The sequence below is a fragment of the Bacillus rossius genome, chromosome 3, assembly GCF_032445375.1.
Source record: "Bacillus rossius redtenbacheri isolate Brsri chromosome 3, Brsri_v3, whole genome shotgun sequence".
Taxonomy (NCBI): domain Eukaryota; kingdom Metazoa; phylum Arthropoda; class Insecta; order Phasmatodea; family Bacillidae; genus Bacillus; species Bacillus rossius.
In genome coordinates this window covers 72,162,598-72,186,773 of record NC_086332.1, presented here as the reverse complement: position 1 = coordinate 72,186,773, position 24,176 = coordinate 72,162,598, and the positions used below count along the sequence as shown (strand labels likewise).

Sequence of the window (24,176 nt, the reverse complement as noted above, 5' to 3'; positions counted from 1 at the left end):
TGTTTAAATTGTTAACAAATGTTGACTAAGTAATTCAGAGTCAAAGTCAGATTATGTTGGCTATTTAAAAAAAATAAAAATAGATTGGACGATGAATGCACAAGATTTTGTGTGAACGCTAAATTCATGCATATTGTAACCTCGTATTACCCAACTGTGCCATATTTACCTTTACAACTTTATCCTATAGTGTTGAGGTTGTGTGGTCAGTGACTTATTCTGCAAAACTAAATGGATAATGAACGATGAAGTCACGCTGTCGTACTTTTCAAAAATTACGTCAGTGGACCCCAGATTTCGAGATTCATGACAAGTTAGCAGCTCTTTCATCTGGAAAACAGTTGGGGTTAGCATCGCTAGCACCATGTTTAGAGCAGATGGACGCTTGTAGCCACAAAGTTACGGCATACTTGATTGGTAGCGAGCGTCAGCCATATTGCTGACTAATGAACAGTGAATATGTAGTTGTTGTTAAACAAGCGATAACACGGTATCTTTTTGCAGGATGTGTTTATATATACATACATACACACTGCCGTAACTCCAGTTTTACAGATTGACGAGTAATTTGTAAAAAATAGTTCTGCTTATAAGTCAGGGATGAAACATGATTAATAATATTGACATTAACCACATTACGTTACGATTTTTAAAACATTTTTTTGAGTTTATGTATCAGAACTGCCTTCCACATCCGGATATCGGGTAATCTAGGAGTCAGCTAGGACATGTCAGTAAATATAACGCAGACTCGTAATTTAAACAACAAATGAACCAACAAATTTAAACTATAATTTTGTTTTACAAAGAATAGTAACAATTTAACCAATAACATAATAATATATGTCAACAGTGCTGTGTTGAAAAGTTTTTCTCTGAAAAAAATTATGACCAAAAATTAAGACAGTGATTAAAAGTTAAAAATTAAGCATGAACAAGAAATATGTATAAAGACGACTAGGTTTCGATTCTACGGTTTTTAGTTTTTGATTTCCTACAGCTACAACATTAAAATAAGTTACGAATACTTTACCAAGACCTAAAACACAAACTTAATGTAAAATATATGCTTATTTTTACGAATCTATTTACATTTATCTCTAATACGCCTCATTGCAGATGAATAATGTCTAAAATATAATTAAACATAAGAAAATAAAACAAAAAGAAAAAAATTCCATTCAATTTATTTGTCACAAAACTTTACAAAAGTATGCAAAAATATCTATTTGACAGAACATCAACATTAGAAGGCGAAGAAAACAAAACCTAACACTTATAAACCAAAAACAACTAAAATAAACGTCTACTGTTGTGAGAAAGATCCCACCACAATAACAGCAACAACAGTTTGGGACTGGAAGTAACATGCGTATCTATCTTCTGTGGGAATGAATAGAAGCAGACTAGACATCAACTAAACAATGTTTATAGCTTAGTTCCGTATCCTCTATCCTACAGTTAGCTATTGGCTTCTATATCAATCCACAAAAGAATACAAAACAGTGTCATTTTTACAACATAAACGTAAACAGCTTGTTTACTTTTTTGTTATTTTTTTATAATTAATCATATAAAAATAAACTGCAAAAACATATAAAATGTAAAAAAAATTGCAAATACTTACAACTGGCCTTACCAAAACTTTAATGTTTCCTAAAATTCTTAGTAGAAATAATATGTCTATAAAAGATAAAAAATATTCTCAGACACAAATATACAAATGGGTTTAGATTTATAACAACACACAATAACAACTTCAAACTACTTTTGAGTAAATGAACTACGATACTGATGCATTTGACAATGCCGTGCCGAGCCATGCATCAAGCACGCGAGTGCTATACACATTTACATCGCAATCAATGGCGCAAATTTCGAAGAAGAAGAAAAAAATCCTGAAATTGTAGATAGCTCATTGCAAAATAAATGCAACAAACACATCTCTATCTACTTCCAGGAACTAACCAATGGACAACACAAAAAAAAATTGCATCATGCTCATTCAGGAATTGAATTTAAAAATGTTTCTGTTAGATAACACTCATTATGTACACGAGTATGTACTAACATATGCCATGGTGCGCCATTGAAAAAAAATAATACACCAAACACCTACTACCATAAAACTGTGATGTTTTCAACAGAAAATACTAGCTCGACCCAGCAAGCTCTCACTAAATATGTTCCTCCCGAACGAGCCTGAACTGTAGGGCAATTCGAATAACCTCGCTGAAGCGTCTGCGGAACACTGCCCACACTTGTGGAAATATTTCTGCAATCTGTACGGCATTTTTTAAGTAAGATGAACCGGGTATACCTGTATACTTGTATACCTTGTATGTCGTTCGTCTAGTTAGAACAGTAGCAGCGAGAGCACCAGACATTCTGACCGTCAACGGTGACTGGAAGCACATCACAAGATTAAGTATGTGCCACGTGACTTGCGTCAAATTCGACAAATCACAAAACAAAAGTACCAGCGGTACTTGCCAACCATCACATGATGTCTGTTCACGTATACCGACAACCATACGAACACTGTTGACAGAACAGGAGGCAGAAGTACGCGTATAGATCAGTGGTACTTTATTATAATTTTTTTTAGAACTGTCAAATACGAGATAAGTCACGCGGAACAGACTTGTTACCCGCGTACAATGTAGGATATCACATTTCAGACACATTATTTAGCCAAGCCAGTTATAAACGTACCTTACTCGACTGCTGCGCTACAGTATGTTTTTGTACTTATTGAAGTCCATCACTTACCTAGCAAACGTTTGCCCCAAGACATACATTCTAACCGACAAACGCTTAATCTTTTGAATTCGGCAAACATTTTCTTCCGTACAATGAAGGATGAATTAACACTTCTGAAAAATTGCCCGATTCTGACAAATCTTTCGTCTGCCTAAACAGCAATCGGCTTCAGTTGCTTTATGGCACTAACGTTGAAATAAGCATCTCAAGCAAATAGTTGCAGACCGCAAAAGTTACGGAAATAAGTTGTCCCTGGCCCTTTTACACGCACAATTTTTAGTTTGTTCTGCTCTGCAGTTATAATATTTTAAGTAAAAATGGTTTTTGTTGACACGGTCGTGTACCAGGATAGTACTCAAAACTCAACTGCTGCATTAAAAAATTAGAATGATAGACAACCTAAATATATTCAATAATGATTGATAATAAAATTTTCATGCATGTTATGAGAATGTAAATTACTTGTAAGAAAAAACTCGTGTAAAACAAAGCAGGAAAACATATTATAATTAAAAAAAATTGTCCAATTCACACCATCATCGCAAACCTGAGACTTAAAAATGGCTTAGTAATAAGATCATAGTGGCCACTTGAACTAACACACAAAAACCAACTAAAACCGGAAAGAATGGTGCACTCAAAAGACTAGAGGTGATCACTGTCAACTTTACAAAAACCTGATATTATGTACATATATATGCAAAAGTTAATTATATTTAATACATCCTTTTTAAAAGGTTTTATATCCTATTTCCTAATCCAGTGAAAAAATAAATTATCAAAACTTTACATAGTTTTTAGTTTTCTTTTTTTTCTCTCCCACTCTCAATCAATACCTTTCTCTGGTTCAGAATCGACTGTACACGACCAGAACGTGAAACCAAACAGTTGTTAACTGCTCCGTACCGCGATACAAAATACATTACACGTCTAATGTTTTTAACTTTCGCTAAGTCCAGCAGCGAATTGCCCGCCAGGTACTGGAGGGTAAAAATATTTTTAAATAAAAGTGAAAACCCGTGCGACGCATATGCAGTAGTTGAAAACAAAAAAAAAAAAACCGTAGGAGTGCGGGTGGGCTCTTTGTGGTTAAGAGACGAGAGCCCGTCCCAGGCGGGGTCGGGAGTGGGACATGCCACCTTCCACAGAGTATTGGTGATGCGATCAGGTCACCGGGTGCCACAGGGTGCGCAGACTCTCGCCGAGAACAGAGACGGTTACTGGACAGGAGGCGAGTGGTGCCAAGCGGGTCGGGGGTCTGGTGGGCAGTTAGGCGGACTCGACTACGAGGGGGGGCGGAGGGGGCGGGGTTAGTTGGCGACCAGCAGGTGCTGGTAGGGGCTGGGCGGGTAGGGCGCCACAGAACCCAGCCCGAAGCTGTTGAGCCCGTCCAGCAGCTGCTGCTGCTGCTGCTGCTGCTGCTTGTCCTGGGAGACGCCGGCGGAGGCGGCGGCGGAGGCGGGCACGGGGCCACCGCCGCCGGGGGCCGCGCCGTAGAACTGGTGCGGGTCCAGGTAGGACCGCGCGGCGGCCGGGTACAGCTCGGGCAGGTAGGACTGGAACTGCGGGTGGTAGGCGGGGCCCGGCTGGAAGAAGTAGCCCGTCGCCGGGTCGACGCCGCCGCCGCCGCCGCCGCCGCCGCCGCCGCCCGGGGACAGCGAGCGGCCCGACGGCGAGGTCTGCGCCGCCGGCGGCGCGTGGTGCTGCTGTTGGTGGTGATGGTGGTGGTGTATCTGCTGCTGGATGGCGCGCTGCTTGATGTAGTTGGAGAACTCCGTGGGCGACATTCTGCAACAACCCGTGCACCGCGTTCTCTACCTCTGCTTTACCTCTGGTCACTTCAGCGAAAGGAATGAAAGGTACGCAAACCTTTGACTTCACTTTCGGAGGTAACGTAATTCACTACAACATCAACCGGTAATAAACAGACATAAACATACATACATGAACTGTAGGTATTTACACATTCATGTTGATAAATTTTTGAAAGATTTGAAATCATATTTTACTGATTTCGAGTAGTTTCCCTTTTTAAAATTTAGTGAGTGCTACTTTTAGATTCTCTAGTTTGTGTAACAATAATTATAATAGTTTATGGATGGGCCAATTAAATCATCTAATATCTTCAAATATATAAAATTGAATATAAGAATATATATATATATTCTTAGAAAAATATCTTAGGAGGGGGAAACTCATACAAACACAGCACGTGTGTAATTAATAAGGACTAAATTACTTATGTATCTTCTTCCTGCTAAAAGTCTTTGGGAATTGTTATGTAGCACTCCAGGGAACATGCACAAAAAATAGTGTTTTTCGTGAAAACCTGAAATGTTAGTTTTTATTTTAAAAATTATTTTTTTTAGAACTTAAATTGATGTGTTTTTTGCTCCTATATTACTTTAGTTCTAAATCTTGATATTTAAATTAGAATTCGAGGCAGTATTTTAAAAATCTATTCAAAGATTCAGATTTAAGAACAAGTGGATTCAAACCATCACTTAGAAAATAAGTCTAAAACATGTTTTTCTTACATCCCAGTCCAATATAACCATCTCTAATTATTTGTAAAATTCTAAAAATATTGTTAAAAATCGGTATGCCTATTCCACAAATCATTTTTGCCTTGGATTTAAATATTGCAAGCTAATGACACAAAAACGTAAATACGATTGGCAAATCCATTAAATAAATTTCTTGATATTTCTCCGGGTTTTATAGATAAAATAAACGCGAATGATCTTTTTAAAAATTAATGGATTTTGAGGAAGCTATCAGCCCTGGGAACAGAAATGGGCTTGGGGGCTTGTAATTTGGCATACATGCAGGCCATCAGTGACTATGAGATTCGGAGCGACGAAGATGTGATAGCGGAGGCAAATCACTGTGTTGCTGAAGGGGGGAGGGAAATACCCCGAGAAAACTGCTACGCCAGTCACGTTTTCAATGGCATAGGGATGTAAATAATCGTGACCATTTTAACACACTTACGATGAGCACGGACTTAGATTTACGGATAATGGAAAATTTTGAGGGTTTGACTACTCGTTGGCCTGACAGCAACGGCGTTGCGGAAATTCAAGACGGTGCTGTTCGGTGACTGGCTAAAGCATTCTTGAAAATACAATTTCAATATCAACTGCTCTAGTGGGTTTACTATCCCACCGCCTTTTACACGAACAGTTGTTTTGATACGAATTGGAAGGATCTAAGTCGGTGATAAACGAGGAGAAGAAGAAATGACCCACTCACGAGGAACCCAGGGCGAAGGATGGAAAGCTTCTGATAAACCTCGACGGTAGCATGGATGATGTCCGGTGATTGAACATACTGATGGACGGCGAGAAAGTGGAGGAGGAGGGCAGATGCTGACCTGTTGGCGCGCTTGCTGCTCGTCTTGAGCTTGGTGCTGCCGAACTTGGTCTGGGCGAAGGTGGCCGTGGTGAAGGTGAGCGGCGCCGTGGAGCGCGGGATGAAGGCCGCCACGGGGCTGGGCGAGCCCTTGTAGGAGGAGGCGGACAGCGCGGTGGGCGAGGGCGCCGACGAGGCGGCGGGGGCGGGCTGCTGCTGCTGCACGGCGGCGGCGGGGGCGGCTGGCTGCTGGGCGGCGGCGGGCTGAGAGGCGGGCGCCGCGGAGAAGGGCGAGGGGGCTCGGTGACCGCCCCCGGGCGACAGGCTGAGTCCGCCCAGACTCGAGCCCACCGCCTCGATGGGCCTGAAGCACTGCGCCTCCGGGTTGAAGGTGCGCGTCACCTCGCGGTCCGCCGACGACTCGTCGTGCGGGTCTGCCTGCTCGCTGAACAGCACCTTGACGGCGCCCTTCTCGCCGATGCGGTAGCTGACCTCGCCCGGGTCCACCCACACGGCCAGCTCCTGCGGCAGGTTCTCCAGCACGTCCTGGATGGGCACGCCGCTCTCGCGGGCGGCGCGCTCCAGCACCGGGTCCACCGGGTCGCCCGTCTTCAGGCAGCGGAACGCCGAGCCCTTGAACGGCTTCTCCGGGTACCAGTGGCCCGAGAACTTGTCCTTGAGCGCCTTCTCCAGCTCCTCGCCGAAGATGTTGACGCGCCGCCGCGGCAGCTTGTTGTACAGGTAGGATATGACGAAGTTGAGCGCCACCTGGACCTCGATGTGCATGGTGGGTGTCGCCGCGGAGAACTGGTGGTGCTGGTGGCGGCGGAGGAGCAGCAGGTGGTAGCTACGGGCCGACGACGTCGACGGCGCTGGTCAGGACGTGGTCACGGTCGCCGCGCCGCGGCCGCAGCACGCACTCATAGAAGGGCGACGGCGGGGGGTCAAGCCGACTGTCGGGGTCCGAGCCGCTGCGGAGCTCGGGGAATGTGAGTGAGCGGGGTCGTGTGGTTGCGGCGGGACTCTTTCGGCGGCAGTCTCTGCGGCGAAGACTGGCTCCAAGTATCCTCTCGATCTGCAACACACAGGCGAGCCGCGTCCTCAACACAGTGCAGCCGCAGACACTCGTTCGGGAGTCCGCACATCCGACCACTGGCCAGCATAGTGGCGGAACACGCTCGGCCAACCACTGCCAAAGGGCGAAGTGGCAGACCTACGAACGCCGTATTTCCCGAAGCTTGGGTTGGCCAGTCAGACTTATGGGCAGTCCTGTGCAGACAATGAATGACTCGGAACGTCTATATCAAAGGATTCGCCAAATTATATCACTTCTAAGAGAGTACATTTTAATGGACACATCTGAAAATGTGAAATTTGGGTAGTTTTCCGACACCAGGCTAGAATCTACCCACTTGAGAAGAAACAAGTCGGTGGCTTCCGTTTATTGGCCGCAACCAAAGATTACCTTCTGTTCTCATTGCAGATGACAGGTCCACATTATTTTTATGATTTTGTAATTGCTTTCTTGAATTTTAGAGCGTGTAATAATATTCTTCATCCCATTAAAATATAATTCAAAGCCATAATTGTATCCATACATGCCTGGCTCAAAATAAAACACGAAATTTTCTGTCCCTATTTATGTTAATGAACCTGCGAATTTTCCTTGTCTGTATGAATGAAAATCCTTTTACAGGTCGGGTAAAACTCCAAATAAACTGATAATTTATTAACCAACTTCTAGCAGTCATCCTGTCAACAAACTGCTCGAAATGTTATCAAATAAATTCTGTCTTGAACAAGTATTAGGGAGGGTTCCGAAAATTCTCAGGTTCAATGACCACTCGGATGAACTCCACAATTATCTGCACACTTTGGTAAATGTCCTCTGCGCACTGGCTGCTAAGACGTCTCAACTAGTGCGATTCAGTACTTCTTTGGTCGAGGGTCTTTCACTGTCCCAAAGTTTTCCAAGTTTAAATTATAGTCCATCGCGAAATGAAACCGCAAACTTTCTTCCGGTATGTATTCATAGGAAAGGAAGTTTCAAATTCTAACGTCCTACTGAATGAAATGTAAAAAATAAAACTTGGCAAGGTTTTACAAATATTCAGATTACATGTAATGTATAATGGAATGGAAAAATTTGTTCTATTAAAAAGAGTACATATATAAATATATTTCTATGTGATGTTGGCGTTTTTTTTCTTTCCTTCAAAAAATTAGAATGAAGACAAACAAGAGAAAAATTTATACAGTAACCCTAAAACCTATAAAATATACTCGTGTGCTTCACGAGGAAAAAAAAAATCGTGTGAATTTCAACTTATTTGTTACATGCTCGCATCGAGAACTGATAACCTGATGTCTCTAGTAGTTAGTATATTAGCTGAATAAAAATCTCCGTTAAAATTCAAACCACCACTTTTTGGACGACTGAATTGTGTTCTGAGCTCTCCTGCAACTAAAGGTGGTAAATGAAACAACAAAAATCACAATGAAAATTGCATCGACAGAAAAATTAAAAAGGTGGCAAATTAACAGCAGATATGATAACTTAATGTGATTTTGTGCTTAATTCTTGTTGTGAAATACCTTTATTTTTACCCTTGAAATATCATTTTAAGTAGCAAAAAAAAAAAAGGCTAGTTTTACTTTTCAGTCCAATCTTGAGGATTTTCTATAACTTACAATTAAGGGGGATTAGGCTTCGCCATCTTAGATTTTTAATCTTATTGCTATCATTCTTATTTCGAACTATTTATCCCAATATTTGGCATATAAAGGTATAAATAATATCTTGCAGACCTTCTATACCTTTTTGCAATCGCATGTTTACTAACAGGCTCCCGTCTGTAAGCGCCGTGAGGAAATAACTTATTATTTCACGCGGGCGACTACAACTGTCATGATAATCATACCAGAGCACAAGTTTTGTCTCCAACAAGTAGCCAATACTAAGTCCTGTGCCATGTCAAACCAAAAGATTTAGTAAGGAAGCTTTATTGTTAACGGTATAAAAATATCTGAAATTATAAGCTGGCGAGGCCTGATCCCCTTTAAAACCAGAAATGGCGTGTGTCCGTAAAATTGTTTTAAATCGATGAATGGTAAGCTTTTGGGGCAGGGGGAGAGTAACAGAAGGCTGATCTACGTCGATATTTAAATTAGCCCTCTAACACGGACGTGGACTGCTCTACGCACGGAAGTGACGAACGGCCAATCAGAAACACGGCAAGGAAAGAGGAGAGGGGGACACGTTGCTCCCCCTCCTCCCAGCCCCCTTAATTCAAAGGCAGTAAACATGCGCTTCCTCTTCACGTGCGTGCGGGGCCGCTGACCTTGGCCACGTGAATTGAGGGCTTCCTCTCTGGACGACGTGGTTCGCTCTGCCGCTCATAGGTTGCAGCAGTGAACAGCAAAAATAAAAAAAAAACAGAATTTCCGTCTTTCACGAAACTGATTCATCCGGTCTATACTAATGATTATTAGAGAGGATTATTTGCTGCTCTCTCTCTCTCTCTCTCTCTCTCTATATATATATATATATATATATATATCTTAATATATATAAATCTCGTGTCACAATGTTTGTCCTCAATGGACTCCTAAACCACTTAACCGATTATAATAAAATTCGCACACCATGTGCAGTTCGATCCAACTTGAGAGATAGGATAGTTTAAATCTCAAATTATAGTCGCAATTTTAATTTATTGCGATTTATAAAAGCGAAATACCACTCACTGACTCACTCATCACGAGATCTCTAAAACTATAAACCCAATTGACTTGAAATTTAGCATAATTATTCATTTTGTGATGTAGACGCTCACTAAGAACGGATTCTGCGGAAATCCGATCCCAAGGGGAGTTTCGAAGGGGGGAGGGGGGGGGGGGGGGGTAATATATCAAAATTTCCATTTTTTGGTAGGAAATCACCATGGCAACGGCTGTTGCTTTGTTGATGCTTCATTCGTCTCTATGACAACGACTATTTATTGTTAGTGCAGTCCTCATCACCGTTGAAATTTAGCTGGTATCTAAATATCAAAAATTACCCTTTTTTTTCAAGTATTTATATTTTACAGACTTGAAACTTCACAGTAATGTTCCTTATGTTACGCAGGATGACATTTTCCGAAAATTAGATCCCATGGGTGGTTAAAACAAGGCAACAGGATTTTGCATTGTTCATGCCTTCTGCGTCTCCATGGCAACGGGCATCGCGCGGCAGTGGCGTACCCACAAGGAGGGGCAAGTATAATGAGCGGCGCAAGAGTGATCTGCCTGTAGACTGCCGTAGCGAAGTACGGGTACATCAGTTGTACGTTGTGTGCACAAGTCGGGAAACCATCGGTGCTATTCATTTTCTCTCCGGTACATTATACAGCATTGTAATAAATTTTCACTGATTTTTTTATTATTTACCATTACTGTAAATGGGTGATGTGGCTTAATTTTTTTCCATTAGTATAGCCGTGCGAAGCCGTATATATATATATATATATATATATATATATATATATATATATATATATATATAGGTTCTATGTTTGATATTCTTCACTGAACTTTGTTCTAGTCTGCAGTTGCTCCATAGTTACTGTATCATATTGGAGATACGAGTTCATTCTTCACTTTAACTGAACAAAGCTGCCATGTAAAATTATAGAACGTTCTTGATTCGCCTGAATAGGTTTTCAGTATTAACTGCGCACATTAATAGAAATAATGAAACAAAACGAAGTCTAATTATAGAATATTCGATTATCTTTTCCGTGGTATAAAAAAAACATGCTTAAATGAAACATCAACCAAGATATGAAATTATACGCCAACTTTCGTATGAAATACCTACTCTGTACCATCTCGAAAAAACGTACTTAATATATGCAAAAATAGCCATAGTCTCGTGTTTGTGCAAAGTTATATAATATTTATTGCGGTATTACGAACTGTTTCTCGGCAATTGGTTTCCAAAGGAATCTTTTGTGAAAGTACAGATATATTTTTGTTTTGTTCTGTGAGGCGCCAGTGCGGGAGGCGCAGGACCGTCTTGCGGGGAGGGACTTCCTGTGATCCTGTTAGGGCGAGGCCAAGCTGCCCGGAGCCGCCGCAGCCTTCGGGGTCAGCCCAGCTCCACGTAGCCACACGCTCTCCTTGCGGCCACAACGGACGCCATCCGGGGAATATATTCTACGCGAAATAATTCTGATTGATCATTAGAATGCAAAAAAAAAAAGATATACCCATACTCAAGGGCGCAACTGTAGGATTCGCAAAAGGGCTCCGTGAAATATCGAAAATAGGTGGGCGGTGGACGGGAAGGGGGGGGGGGGGGAGGCGGCCCGAGAGTTTAGCGCATTGGTTTCAACCGACACAAGACGTCTCTGGATAGGGTGCTTTTATGTTGTGTATGCTGCCCATATGTTGGCCTATATGCAAACCATAAACAGAAAAATTAAAAATATACATAATGTTATCCATACAACAATTTTGAAGCGAAAGCTTAGATCCAGGCTCCCCCCCCCCTCTCTCTTCCTACCCTGGGGATCTAAGCCCATGCTGCCGTGCTAGCGAATGTTCTCTCGTGATTGGCGGACGGCCGACTGCAAGAGAAGCCATTTCCCTGTTTGGCCGAGCCATTCAGGACGCGTTTGCTTCCGCATTCGGATTGCTATGACTGGAGCGCTGACAGTAGAAACGTCCCTGAATTAAACCCAGCCAACCACGGAACACAGAAAACGCTTCGCAATAGTTGGAAATTGCTTGGAAATCGTTTCGAATTATGTACATGGCCTTACTTATGCGTTATTTTCTGCCACGTGCTTAGAGGCGGCAATTTATCGTGGGAAAATATACTACTTGATAAGCTCCGATACAGTCTGATCGTATGTATTTGTAATATATCTATTCTAATTGGAAGTGGCAGGAAATTTCAGCGAAATATTTAAAAGCTTATAATTAGAGACCGAAAAAGTTCGCAAATTCGTTTCGAGACAAGCTAAATTTAAAATAAATTATACTTTCATGAGGCTTCTGCTATTGGTTCACATCCATCTGGAAAACTCTGGGCCAGTTAGAACCCTCAATCAAATAAGTATAGAATCATAATTTACCCAGTTAAGACGCCTCATAAATCAGCATCCAAGGAACAGGTGACGTTTACCCAAGTATGCAGAGGCTCATTGAATCTATCCTGGAGGTCACTGAACACGCGGATTGTTCCTGTCCCTACTTATAATATGACTGTGCCAGTTTTTTTAAAATTTGTAATCGTCGGCCTTCTGAAAGAGATGCCATTGACTTATTTGGCCAGACCATCTGAAAGTGTTTGCTTCCGCACCGAGTGGCTATGATGTGTGTACCAAAATGTACCTGGAAGAAACACTCAACCAATCACAAAACGCAGACGATGCTACAGTGTTTTAACACAACAAATAGACTTGGAATCATTTTGTGGACAATACATGTCCCTACTACTGGCTCACTGGAGTAAGAACTCAGCCAATCAGGAAACGCATACTGCTATACAGAACGTCAATCACTTTTTAAAAAAAAAAAAAAAAAAAAAAAGGACTACGTGACGGAAGAAAGTAATTCTTCCAATCATTATAAAACGAAGTTAAGAGTTATTTTATTTTCATGCTAGCTTGGCCTAAAATATTTTCTCCGTGAATTACTATCTCTATCCACGCTATACGCAATTCTTCTAGATATGATCAGGGTTCTCTTTGGACGACAAGATCCAAGGGATGGTCATCCTTAGGACTGGGTCGCTCACGATTGGAACAACGCATCCCTTTACTGTCTACCGAAGACCCGGAGGTGTCGCGATTCATTCGACTCGCTAAGCTGCGAACTCTAGTGCGTTTTTTCGCGACGTCTTCTAAGTCTTGGGTTTAACAACCTCTGGGATAGACTCCGTAGTCTTATGCACACTAAGCTAAATGTCACATCTCCATTGGTTCCTGGTTTTGTGTTAAGTCTTAACCGGGATGCCTGTGACGCTGTACTTTTTCGACTGAGAGTCTCTCATTGGCTCACAGTACCCCAGATGAAAGTAAACCAGTATTAACTGCGCACATTAATAAGCATTATAAAATATAATAAAGTCTCATTATTGTTTGCCCAATTACTCTTTCCCATGGTTAAAAAAATTAATTTTAAATGAAACATCAATTAAAATATAAACTATTTTCACAAGAAATACTTAGGGATCGGGTGAATTCGCGGATTCATTTCGTGATATGATAAAATTCAAGCATGTTCACCTCCAAGCTACTGCCTGTATTGGTGCACAGCTCATAGTGAATATTCCTGGCCGGTGAAAAATTCTTACCTAAATAATAACCGAAGTTGAGACGTCTCGCCAGTCGGTAGGCAATGAAAATGTGACATTTGTCGAAGTATATGAAGGACTGTGGAATCTACCCTGGATGAAAATGAAAACGCGAAATTTTCTGGTCCCTATAAATACTCAATATTATCTCGAAAAGTGTAATTTATGTATGAAAAAATAACTATAGCCATGTGTTGTACAAAGATTCAATATCTTTCTTTTAGTATTGAAAACTATTTCTTGGCAACTGGTTTCCAAATGTATCTTTTTGTAAAGTACAGAACTTTTTATTTTTGTGTGACGCAGGATCAGTTACGTGTTGCCTGCCAACCTATCTCGTGGTCGTCCCTGTATTAATAGTGCTTCGTTTCCTGCGACCGCCGCATTTTCCCTCAGCGCAGCGACGGAGACGAACCACGCCGCGAACAGCTCGGCCGCCATGACGCTGCAAAGATTGGCAGCACTGGCCTCAACGCTGGCGTGTGCGGCTGCGACACCAACATCGATCCGCCGGCAGCCACGCGTCAACACATCAGGAGGAGGGGGAAGAGCAACCTTGCTATTCACCGGACCCGGGTCAGTCGCCCGAGAGATCCCGCGTTCCTGCACTGGCTTGCGGAGTTTCGATCGTATTCCGAAGTTTGGCTACATCGTTTCAGCAATCGGAACGGCTGGCGCACTGATCGCTGGAGAGTGGAGAGTGGACACCCCACGCACCGCGCAGGGATGGCTGTCTGCAGCACGCCACGGGTGATGCGTGATCAGTCGACACGGCACTGGCAGAAATGGTGGTGGTTGTGTTGTTGTTTTCCGTGCATCTTTGCTGTGTATGTATGTATATATATATGTATATATATATATATGCATACATATATTTATTATTTTGTTGGGAACGTAAAATGTGGGCTAGGTTATGTGTGTTGTATAAATTATATCAAACCAAATATGAGTTGTTTTTTTTTTCTAGTGGGCTGGGTTTTCACCCTACTATGTGATTATAACTAAAATTAAAGTTGGGTTATGCTAGGCCAATTACCTAAAAATGACGTTAAACAGTTTGTTAAAATATCAAAATCAATTTAAAAATTTGTGAATTTTATTTTCGGAAGGATGGTTTGTCACGCGTTTTGATGATCGTAACTCAAATCAAATATTGGTTTTGGTTAGGCCAATTACATCTAAAATAATTGCGTTAAGTCGAGGTTAAAGTATTTAAATCGCAAAAAAAAAAAAAAAAAAAAAAAAGTCCTTAAAGTATTAGAATCCACTCGAGCGAGCGGGCGAACTTCGGACATGTTCGCGGTCTGATCGGGGGTCGGTGAATCGCCACGCTCCCTCCCCTCCCCAATCCTTTCGCACAGCCGGTCCAACAAGGCGACCGCTCAGTGGACCAAGGACAGCGCATGCGCGCGCGCGACGGCTCGGAAAGGTTAAAGCACCCAGGTATAACGTATAAAAAAAAAAGAAAGAAAAATGTCGTGCTGGGGTGGGGGGTGGGGGGGGGGGGGGACTGTCTACTCATTCAGCAGTCAGCTCGGCGTTGTCTGTGAAGAAACAACGCTCCTTGAGACTTCAGTTCAATAATTGCATGTTCGTACGGGGCAAAGTGTGCGTGCGACAAACTGGCAGGCGAAGCATCCATCACCAGGAACAGTGAGCATATCAGTAGAGTCCGGAAAATTTCGCAATTTTAATGACCTAAATGATAGGACTCCCATGATCCTCCATCCACTCGGACAAATATCTGCTCGTTGGCTACTGACTCGTGAAACCTGTTAACTGGGACGCTCATGATTCAATACTTCCTTTCTTTTTAAAAAAAAGTTTTTCATTGGCCCAGAGTCCTTCAGATAAACTGTGGCCTAATCACTGAAGCAGCAACCAGGCAAACGTATCTAGATTTTAGCCGATAGCGAAATGAATATGCTAAGTTTTCATATCTGTAGGCCTACATATTAGTGACTACAAACACGAAAATCTACAATCAGTCATGCACTGTAATTTTTTTTTAAATTAGTAAATTTACGTGAGAGCAACCATATCACTACAAAAAAAAACTGTGGGTTCAAAGTCTTGCCCGGGAATTCATGCTTTGTGTTGTCCCAGCACCTCAATTAGTTAAAGTTGTTGTAAACCGTTCCCTGAATAGCTTTCAGTATTAACTGCAAACATTAATAAGCATGACCAAAAATTAAATTCCAATTGTTGAATATTAGATTATCTAGTCCATGGTTTAAAAATATTATGCTTCTATAAAACATCAATAAAAATTTAAAATTAAGCGTGAGGAGAAATATTCCGAATTGTTTCCAAAAAAGTATTTCATACATGCAAAAATAATCATAGCAATATGTTGTACAAATAAACAATATTTTTTCTTGTATATTTATATATATTTATTGGAACCTGATTGCCAAAGGGATTTGTGTAGCAGAACACTCCATGGAAGACAATCAACACCCCCAAATACAAGGAAAGACGCACTGAAACTCCCATCACATACAAACCGGGAGGATGGTTACAAACCGAGAAGAATATTGGAACCTCAGTTCAGAAAAGTTTGAAACCAAACATTTCTTTCAGCAGAAGGCACATCGCCTCTGACTGTCAGAAGGAAAGAAGCTAATGACTAGCTCACAAGGTAGTCAAAACAGAGAAAGCTCGCTTCTCAGGCGATAGTATTTAAAGGCAAGATAACGACCAAGACATTCAACATGAGGTTGTTAACCTGATGATGGCGACTGCAATTACGACCGAACAATCCACGAAAATAAACTACTTATCCCGTGATGCCTCGTTCGAAGTGGTAAACATTCTGATTCAAGCCACTCTCCAAAATAATAACGCCTTATATTCATGTCAAAATGTATTATGTTTATTATTTAATCATCTGTGTAAACGTGAATTTATTATTTGGAAGACTTATTGATTTATCAAATTAAACGAATTAATTCACGCAACAGATAGGTCCATAATACTAAAGCTTTGTACTTACAAGTAACTTAATAATAGTACTGGTTACTCATACGGCGATTTAAAAAGCAAGAAGATACGAAATAATTGTATCTAAATTTTAATTTTAACCTAAATTTTTATTTAGACATAATTTACTCGAAAATTTCAAAATGCATTTCATCATTAATTTTAAGAAAATTGCGCCCAAAGGCACAACTGTGGTCGACGAACAATATTAAATTCGCCAGAACTTTCTACTTCAAAAATAATTAAATACTACCTTTTTATAACGAGACATATAAATGTGTGTAATGTCTATACTCCTATAAAACTATTTTCTCCTATAAAATATGAGTTTTTCTGTTTAAATATGATAAGTTGGGAAAAAAATAAAATACTCAAGTAGAACATTAAATAATACGGTCAAGATAATTTCCATCCCTAAAAATAAGAAATTCCTTTACGTTTATTGTTTGTTGTTGAAATCAGAACCGTCATCTAGGACTTCAATTATACACACACACACATACAGTATGTCTCGGTAATCTTGGATTTTCGAACGGACGTGAACAGTGCTCAAACACACCCGGTTTTGAAACATTTCAGAGTTATGAATTTTTTGTTCGTGTTCGGCAAAAATACGCGTTTCCGTAATATTTTTTAATGTACGCAAATAGGCGTGTAGTCTACCTACTAAAACCGTGCCAAACAAATTTTGTAAAAGGTTGGGGTTACCTTGAAGTTAATTTTTTTTCTTTCGTAATTCGTGATATTTGAGAGGGGTGGAACCCTCTGACTGGGACTCTTTTAACCAGGTTGTTTAATTATGTTATAACGTCACGTTGCAAACTGTGATTTAAAAAAAAATAAAAAATTTCGTGGACGTGGACCCTTGTCGTCCGGGCGGGCGGAATCAGTAGCGGATCCAGAGGGGGGGCTAAGGGGCTCAAGCCCCCTCCAAAAGCATCTTGGTCCACTATTGTTTTAGTGTTTGCCTTGATAAAGCCTAGCCTCAGCTGGGTCAAGCCCCTCCCAAACCAAAATCCTGGATCCTCCACTGGGCGGAATCGTGTCGCTTGTCCCGCTGTTGCGCGCACGACGCCGCCTCCACGCCGCTCACGGTGACGTCACCGGGGCACGGATGGAAGGGGAGGGGAGGACTCGCCCTGACCAGCGCTAGGCGCGCCTCTGACGTCAACGAGAGCGTATCGATCCCAGGCCGCCGCGCGGCGCCACCGGACACCGCAAGGGCACGCTGGTATTTTTACTCCCCCTCCCCCCCCCCCCTTCGGACTCTTCTCATCCGCGCAACTCTTGGTATTATTTCCGGAACCTCGCCGTGCTCGCCCGATCCTCCCGGTGAAAATGGGCGGAGACATCGGCAGCTCGCACCTACCGCAACACGCCATGCTGGCTGGTCCCTTTTCTTTTCATCGCTACACTATTATTTTTTTGTAAATTAAATATCTATATTCTTGTAAAATTACAGATATTTGTTAGTTCATGCATTGACATGAAAAAAAAACTGTATCACTATAAAAATAGTGTTCACAGTAATACTGGGTTCAGATTCTTACGCGGGGAATTTTATGCTTTGTGTTGTCGCCAATATTAAAAGTTATTTTTAAACCGTTTAACATGAGCAGTTTTCTAGTAACAAAATAAAGTCCAATTATTGAATATAAGATTATCTTTTCCATGTTTTAATAAAAATCATGATTGAATAAAACATTAATTAAAATACTTAGTTTCCCGTCAATTTCTGTAATAAATACTCAGTGTTATCTAAAAAAAAAAAATTAATATGTGCAAAAAGTAATCATTGCCTTGTGTTGAATAACGTTACCATATGTTTTTTGTAGTATTACAAACTATTTCTTGGTAACTAGTTTCCAAATGAATCTTTTGTAAAGTTCGGAAATTTTTTTCTGTGTATCCCTGTACCTTCTCCCACCATAGCGGAGTGCGTAGTGGGAAATGGCCCCCAGATCTGTACAGAAACTTATCAACCAACTTAAAATTACTAATTTATGGTTCAATTTATAGCCACTGAATATGTAAAATTAGAGAGAAGCTTTAGCTTGAAACACGCATTAGGATATATGATATACATAGTAAAATTATATATTTAAAATTTCAGGTTTTGAAAAAGTTCTTGAGGGTCCTCTCACAGCTCACACTGTAAAAATGTTGTGTACTTTTACAAGGAATATTATTTAAAACTCAGTTGCCAATGATATTACTTGTAAAACAACAAGGCAGAGATTTGTAAAATTACAAATTGTACCAGGCTCTAGCCTTGCAGTTTTACAAGTGATTTCGTTGGCATCTGAATTTTCAAGGACTTTCATTGTGAAAGTACAAAAAAGTTTCTACAGTGTAAACATGCGTTTTAAAACATCATTTTAAAAAAATGCGGAGATATTATATACCCCTGGTAACCGGTCTATCAAAAAATTATTTTTATAGCTTCCTTCGCCCTTTCTTCCACAAATACTCTCTACACCTATTACTAGGGGCAAACAATTTTTGCGAAAACATTTCTAGACTAGCTGAGAGTTAAATCATTTTAGCATCGTCTGTGTTTCGTTATTGGTCGAGTCTTGAAGTCTATGTCTACCGTCAGCATACCAAACACAATAATTCAGCGCAGAAATAAAAGCGTCCTGAATGGCACTGTCAAATAAGGAAATGGCTTATCTTGCAGACGGCCGCAAATTACAATGAAGAAACAGCTGATGTGGAAACAGTATTATGTAGTCTAATAGGCATTCAAGTTTTTTTCGCGAAGAATGCCTGCCCCTACCGAATATGGTTCGCAATATATTGTAATACTACAAGAAAGATATTGTAACATTATACAACACATGTTTATGTTAATTTTTGCAAATATTAAATACGTTTTTCGAGATAATACTGAGTATTTCTTACGTAAATTGACGCATAATTTTATATTTTAATTGAGGTTTCATTAAAGCTTTATTTTTATAGGTACCATGGAAAATATAATTAAATATTCAACTATATGACTTCATTATGTTTTACCATGCTTAATAATATGTGCATTTAATAGTAGAATGCTTTTCAGGCAGTGGCGTAGCCAGGATTTGTGTATGGGGGTTTTTAAGAAGCATGGCCCCTCACCGTATTAAAGCGGGGGGTTCGGGGGTCCTCCCCCAGGAATATTTGGATTTTAAGGTGTAAAATAGTGCTATTTTTAGCAGTTTTCGGTACTTAAATTTAAATATTGTAATGGTAAAAATTTTATTAATTTTAATATGAAATTTGTTTGAGTGATGAATAAGAAATTAATTAAAGATTTGGTGCTAAGGGGGGGGGGGTTGAACCCCTAAAACCCCCCCTGGCTACGCCCCTGTTTTCAGGGAACGGTTTACAAATAAATTTATCTATATTAGGTACTGAGACACATAATTCATAAATGCCCGGGTGAGAATCCGAACCCAGTATTACTGCGAACACTATTTTGTAGTGATACAGTTGTTTTGTTGTAAATGTACAAATTTACAAATATATGTAGCAGCCTGTAGTTACGTAGCTAACGCAACGTATTCTCGAGAGAATGCGCAATGGCGTGTCGATACACGAGGCATGTTCTCGAAAAAGGTTTTTTTTTTTACAATCATATGCTGGAAATCGTACATTTGATCCTTCAACACGGGAACACGTGACACTTTCACGGCGACAGCGGAGTCGACGCCTGTATCGAACTCTGTAATGCTATTCGACGCGCGTGCGTGCATGCTTGAGCGTGGAAACCCATTGTCCCGACGTCCGTGCGTGCGTAAGTGCGCCACGCGAAGGTTGTAAACCTCCCGTAATGACTTCAGGCGACAATTGAAGCAGGAGTTACGTCAACGGCTGTGCGCAGCTCATCGTGCAACCGAGTTAACAATGGGGAATGTGCCGACAAGGTGGAATTACAATTAACAGCGGCCGTAAAAAATGTATTAAGGAAGGTCTACAAAATCCTCTACTACACGGTCAGAAATTGAAGTAAATTGACAGACATTCCAAAGAAGAATTCATCTGAAATCAACGAAGAGTTCCTTCTAATTTCAGATAACCGTGTCTTCATATAAACTACGCCGTTGAGCTCTGTTTCCCCCCTTATAAATAGGGTAAACACACGTGTGGAAGAAGCAGGAGTGTTCATGCAAGTATGTAGTCTTTACAGAATTTAGAAGTTTTGCTGATATACCAAAATTATTGTAGTGGATTCATTCTCAAAGTATGTGAACTTAGAACCCGAACATTTACGAGAATCCATGGATAATTTGTAACCAGCGTTCTTCGTAAATTTAAGGTGAAAAATTTTACAAGTGTAGCCGTGATATTGTATTCCGCTGCACGTGTATTAAGTTAACTTTGTTTTTCATGTCTTCAAATCATCACAAAAGCGCTCCTGTTTAGTCGTACCATTTACCAACCGTTGCAAGTGTCTCGATTACGAATAGCATTAAGAACAACTGCACTTGCCTGTACACGTTTCGTTGTATGATTTCGTTTTTAACGAGTATTTTTTTGACGATGGGAAAGTCTAAAATGGGCTATTTTACGTGGCTTTCTTGTGGATGAGAGTAAAGATAGGTGCAATATTCCACCGCTTAAAGTCTCGTAGAGGGGCATTACCGACGGAAAGAGCGCACGCCAGTTCTGTGCCTGGGGCGTTAGAGGTGAAGAGGCGTGCGATGCGCGAGCCAATGTTTCCCTTATTGCACCCTTTCGGTTTTAGAGCTCGTGCGCCCAATCGAACGACGCCATCTTGGGTTCAATTGTTTTTACGTCACAACAAGATGGGGCCTTTCCGTTTCCATCGCTCCCCTTGCTCTGTCTTGCACGGAGATCTCAAAATATGAAACTGAAACAGCAAAAATGTAATCAGTTGATTCGCTGTTCGTGACCAATATCATAGACTCAACTGTCCTCTACGCGCTCGGGCTCGCCTTCTCATTGGCTTCTTGCTCACTGGAGAGACGTCTTCACCGGGGTGATTCGATTCATATCTCGCCTGGGAGCTACTCACTCACTCATGAGTCTTCAGAACTACGAGTTGGTCGCAGAAACGCCCAAAGCTAAAAGTGTTTCAATTCAATCCTATCGTGAAATGGAACCAAGTGAAGTTAATAATACAGACATGCCCTGTCAGCTAGTTGTTGCTGACTCGCTGACTGTTAAAAAAATAAGGGTTATACTATAAATTGTAGCAGAAAAAAAGAGCAATTCACAGGACTACTGATGAAAAAAACTACTGTAATATTAGGGTCCTCTGGTAACTGAAATATATTGTACAGATCCACCGTTTTCAGTAAAAAATCGTTTATTTAAAGCAATTTCGACTGTGTATTTCATATTAAGAGCGTACGGAATAAGAAGCACACAGGAGTTCACTGCCCAGTATGTGTGTTCGGCGGACACTGGCAAATCTGGAAGCAGTCACGGCGTCAACGCGACCTCTCTCCACAGCCGGTAGACGTCAAGCGAGGGCGTCGCGGCGCCGTGACTGTTCTCGGAGACGCCTCGCGCGAGAAGCAAACCACCGCGCGTCGTCTGTCGTCCGGGCTGGAGGCCGCCGAGGACTCACTTCACGACCGGCGCAGGGCACAGGATTCACCGATAACCCGGGGCTGGCCAGCGTGAGGATCGGGAATGTGCACAGGAAAATATTTTCTGTGCTTTCACAAAATATTCATTTGGAAACCTGTTTGCAATACCAGAAGAAATATATATTGTAACTTTGTACAAACACATGCCTTTTGGTCATTTCTGCGTATATGAAATACGTTTTTCGAGATAACACTGCGTTTTTCTTAAGAAAATTGACGCATAATTTTATAATTTAATTGATGTGTTCATACAAGCATAATTACATTAAACAATCGAAAACAATAATAGAATATTTAAAAATTGGACACTATTTTGTTTCATTATGCTTATTAATGTGCGAAGTTAATGACGGAAAGCTATTCAGGGAACGGTTTGCAAGTAACTATTGGAGGTACTGGGACAACACAAAGAGCATAAATGCCCGGGTAAGAATCCGAACCCGGTATTACTGCGAACATTATTTCGATTGTGGTACAGTTTATTTTCTGTAATTTTACATGAATATTTCTGTTCCACTTACAAAATAATTACAGTGCGGAAGCGTGAACGACCTGCGATGAAGTTTATGTGGAGGAGCGTGGCTTGTGGCCAGTTGCACCGTTCTGCTCTTTGATCTGTGATCTTGGCCCGAGAACCATCCCTGGATCATTCCTCTCAACGTTGCGCCTATCACGTACTGGCACTGCACGATCTTCGCTCGCGTGAACCGAAGCTCGCGCATGTCCAATCTGCGACATAAGCGGCAGCAGTGTCGGAGAAATGATAGTTGAGCTTCTATTGGTAGGCTGAAACGATATTAGGGCGCTACAATCGTTTTTGACACGGCGAACGAATGAATGATAACGGTTGCCACAAGACATGCGGTCGCTGTCTCATCTGATGATTCTTAATCACGACTGAAAACACATACTGGTATTTAAAAGTTTTTACGTAACGAAGCAACCCGGAAATATGAATATATTTTTATTTTAAAAAAACATGATTTTACTATGGAAAATAATTATGACGAATAAAGTCTTATTTAAGCATTAAACTAATGGATAAGGTATTTTAAGCACTTAAAATGTGGGTATTTCATACGAGAAGTGGTTATAACACAAGAAGAAGTTGCATTTTTATTATATATGTTATATATAAAGAGAATTTTTGAAAAAAAAATCTTATATTAACGTTTGATTAATTAAAAATTACGGAAAAATTAGTGTGAACAGCCAGAATTGTAGGTTCATCTCTAAGTTCCCAATGACCTTCGTTCAGCGCTGAAAACACAATGGTGCAACGAAAAATGTGGTTGAACCAAGATCAAACCAGCTTATGACACCAAGATCTCACCTGTGAACTTTAATGGTGCAACTGGTCATTAGCAGATGTGGGGCAAATCCGTAGCGCGAACATATGAACATAATGTGAACCCACATTGTAAACCAGAAATATTTTCTGCAATAATTCACGGGTTTATTTCACGATAAGCCTCAGACTTACGGTTACGAAGAATCATACCACAGGCTTCTCCAGCTAAACAGTCTCCCTGGCCAGCAGCTAATGAGCACAGGATAAGTATCACGAGTATACTAAGGCCTAAGGAGACATTTCTAGAGGTCACTGGATCCGAGCATATTTATAGCCCCTATCAATCAGGACATTGGAACCACTGAAATGATAGTTACTGAAAGTTCTGCTAAAATGTTATTACCGACGACAAATCAGTAGTCATTTACCTTTAGATATGTGCTCTAGGAGAGAAATTCACTGTAAAATTAATGAAAGCCACTGATCAACCAGCGAGCTCTCATCATTTACAATAAACTGCAGGAATCCGCAGATACAAGATGAGCAATTTTAACAAATGTGTGATCCAAGTCCACTGATATGGAAAAACTGACACTATTTCGAATTCAGAGGGGTTTTCTAGGTTTGTGACATTTTGGCCAGTGACGAAACACAATCGATCATCAAATAAAAACTCAAAATTGAAAATGTAACGAGTTCCCGATGTACATGTCGAAGTTACAGTGATATATGAGTTTAGTTTGCAAGGCGACGTGGTTTTGTGAACAGACATATTCCGACCAGAGTCGTGCTATGTCTCCTAGGTTTATATAATAATTTTGGTTCAAGTGAAATAGGTAACCTT

At 40.9% G+C, this 24,176-nt stretch overlaps 1 protein-coding gene across 1 annotated transcript in view; it reads right to left on the bottom strand.

Annotated features, from left to right (window-relative positions):
- Window positions 1-1,170: 1,170 nt before the first annotated feature.
- The window catches only part of LOC134530886 (protein Tob1-like), a 45,057-nt gene continuing 22,051 nt past the window's right edge, over window positions 1,171-24,176 (bottom strand). The window contains exons 2-3 of the mRNA XM_063366163.1: window positions 6,140-7,192; window positions 1,171-4,551 (exon numbers count right to left, since the gene is read on the bottom strand). Of these exons, the coding sequence (XP_063222233.1) occupies window positions 4,074-4,551; window positions 6,140-6,903 (1,242 nt within the window). The 5' untranslated portion in view covers window positions 6,904-7,192 and the 3' untranslated portion in view covers window positions 1,171-4,073. The remainder of the gene's footprint in view (window positions 4,552-6,139; window positions 7,193-24,176) is intronic.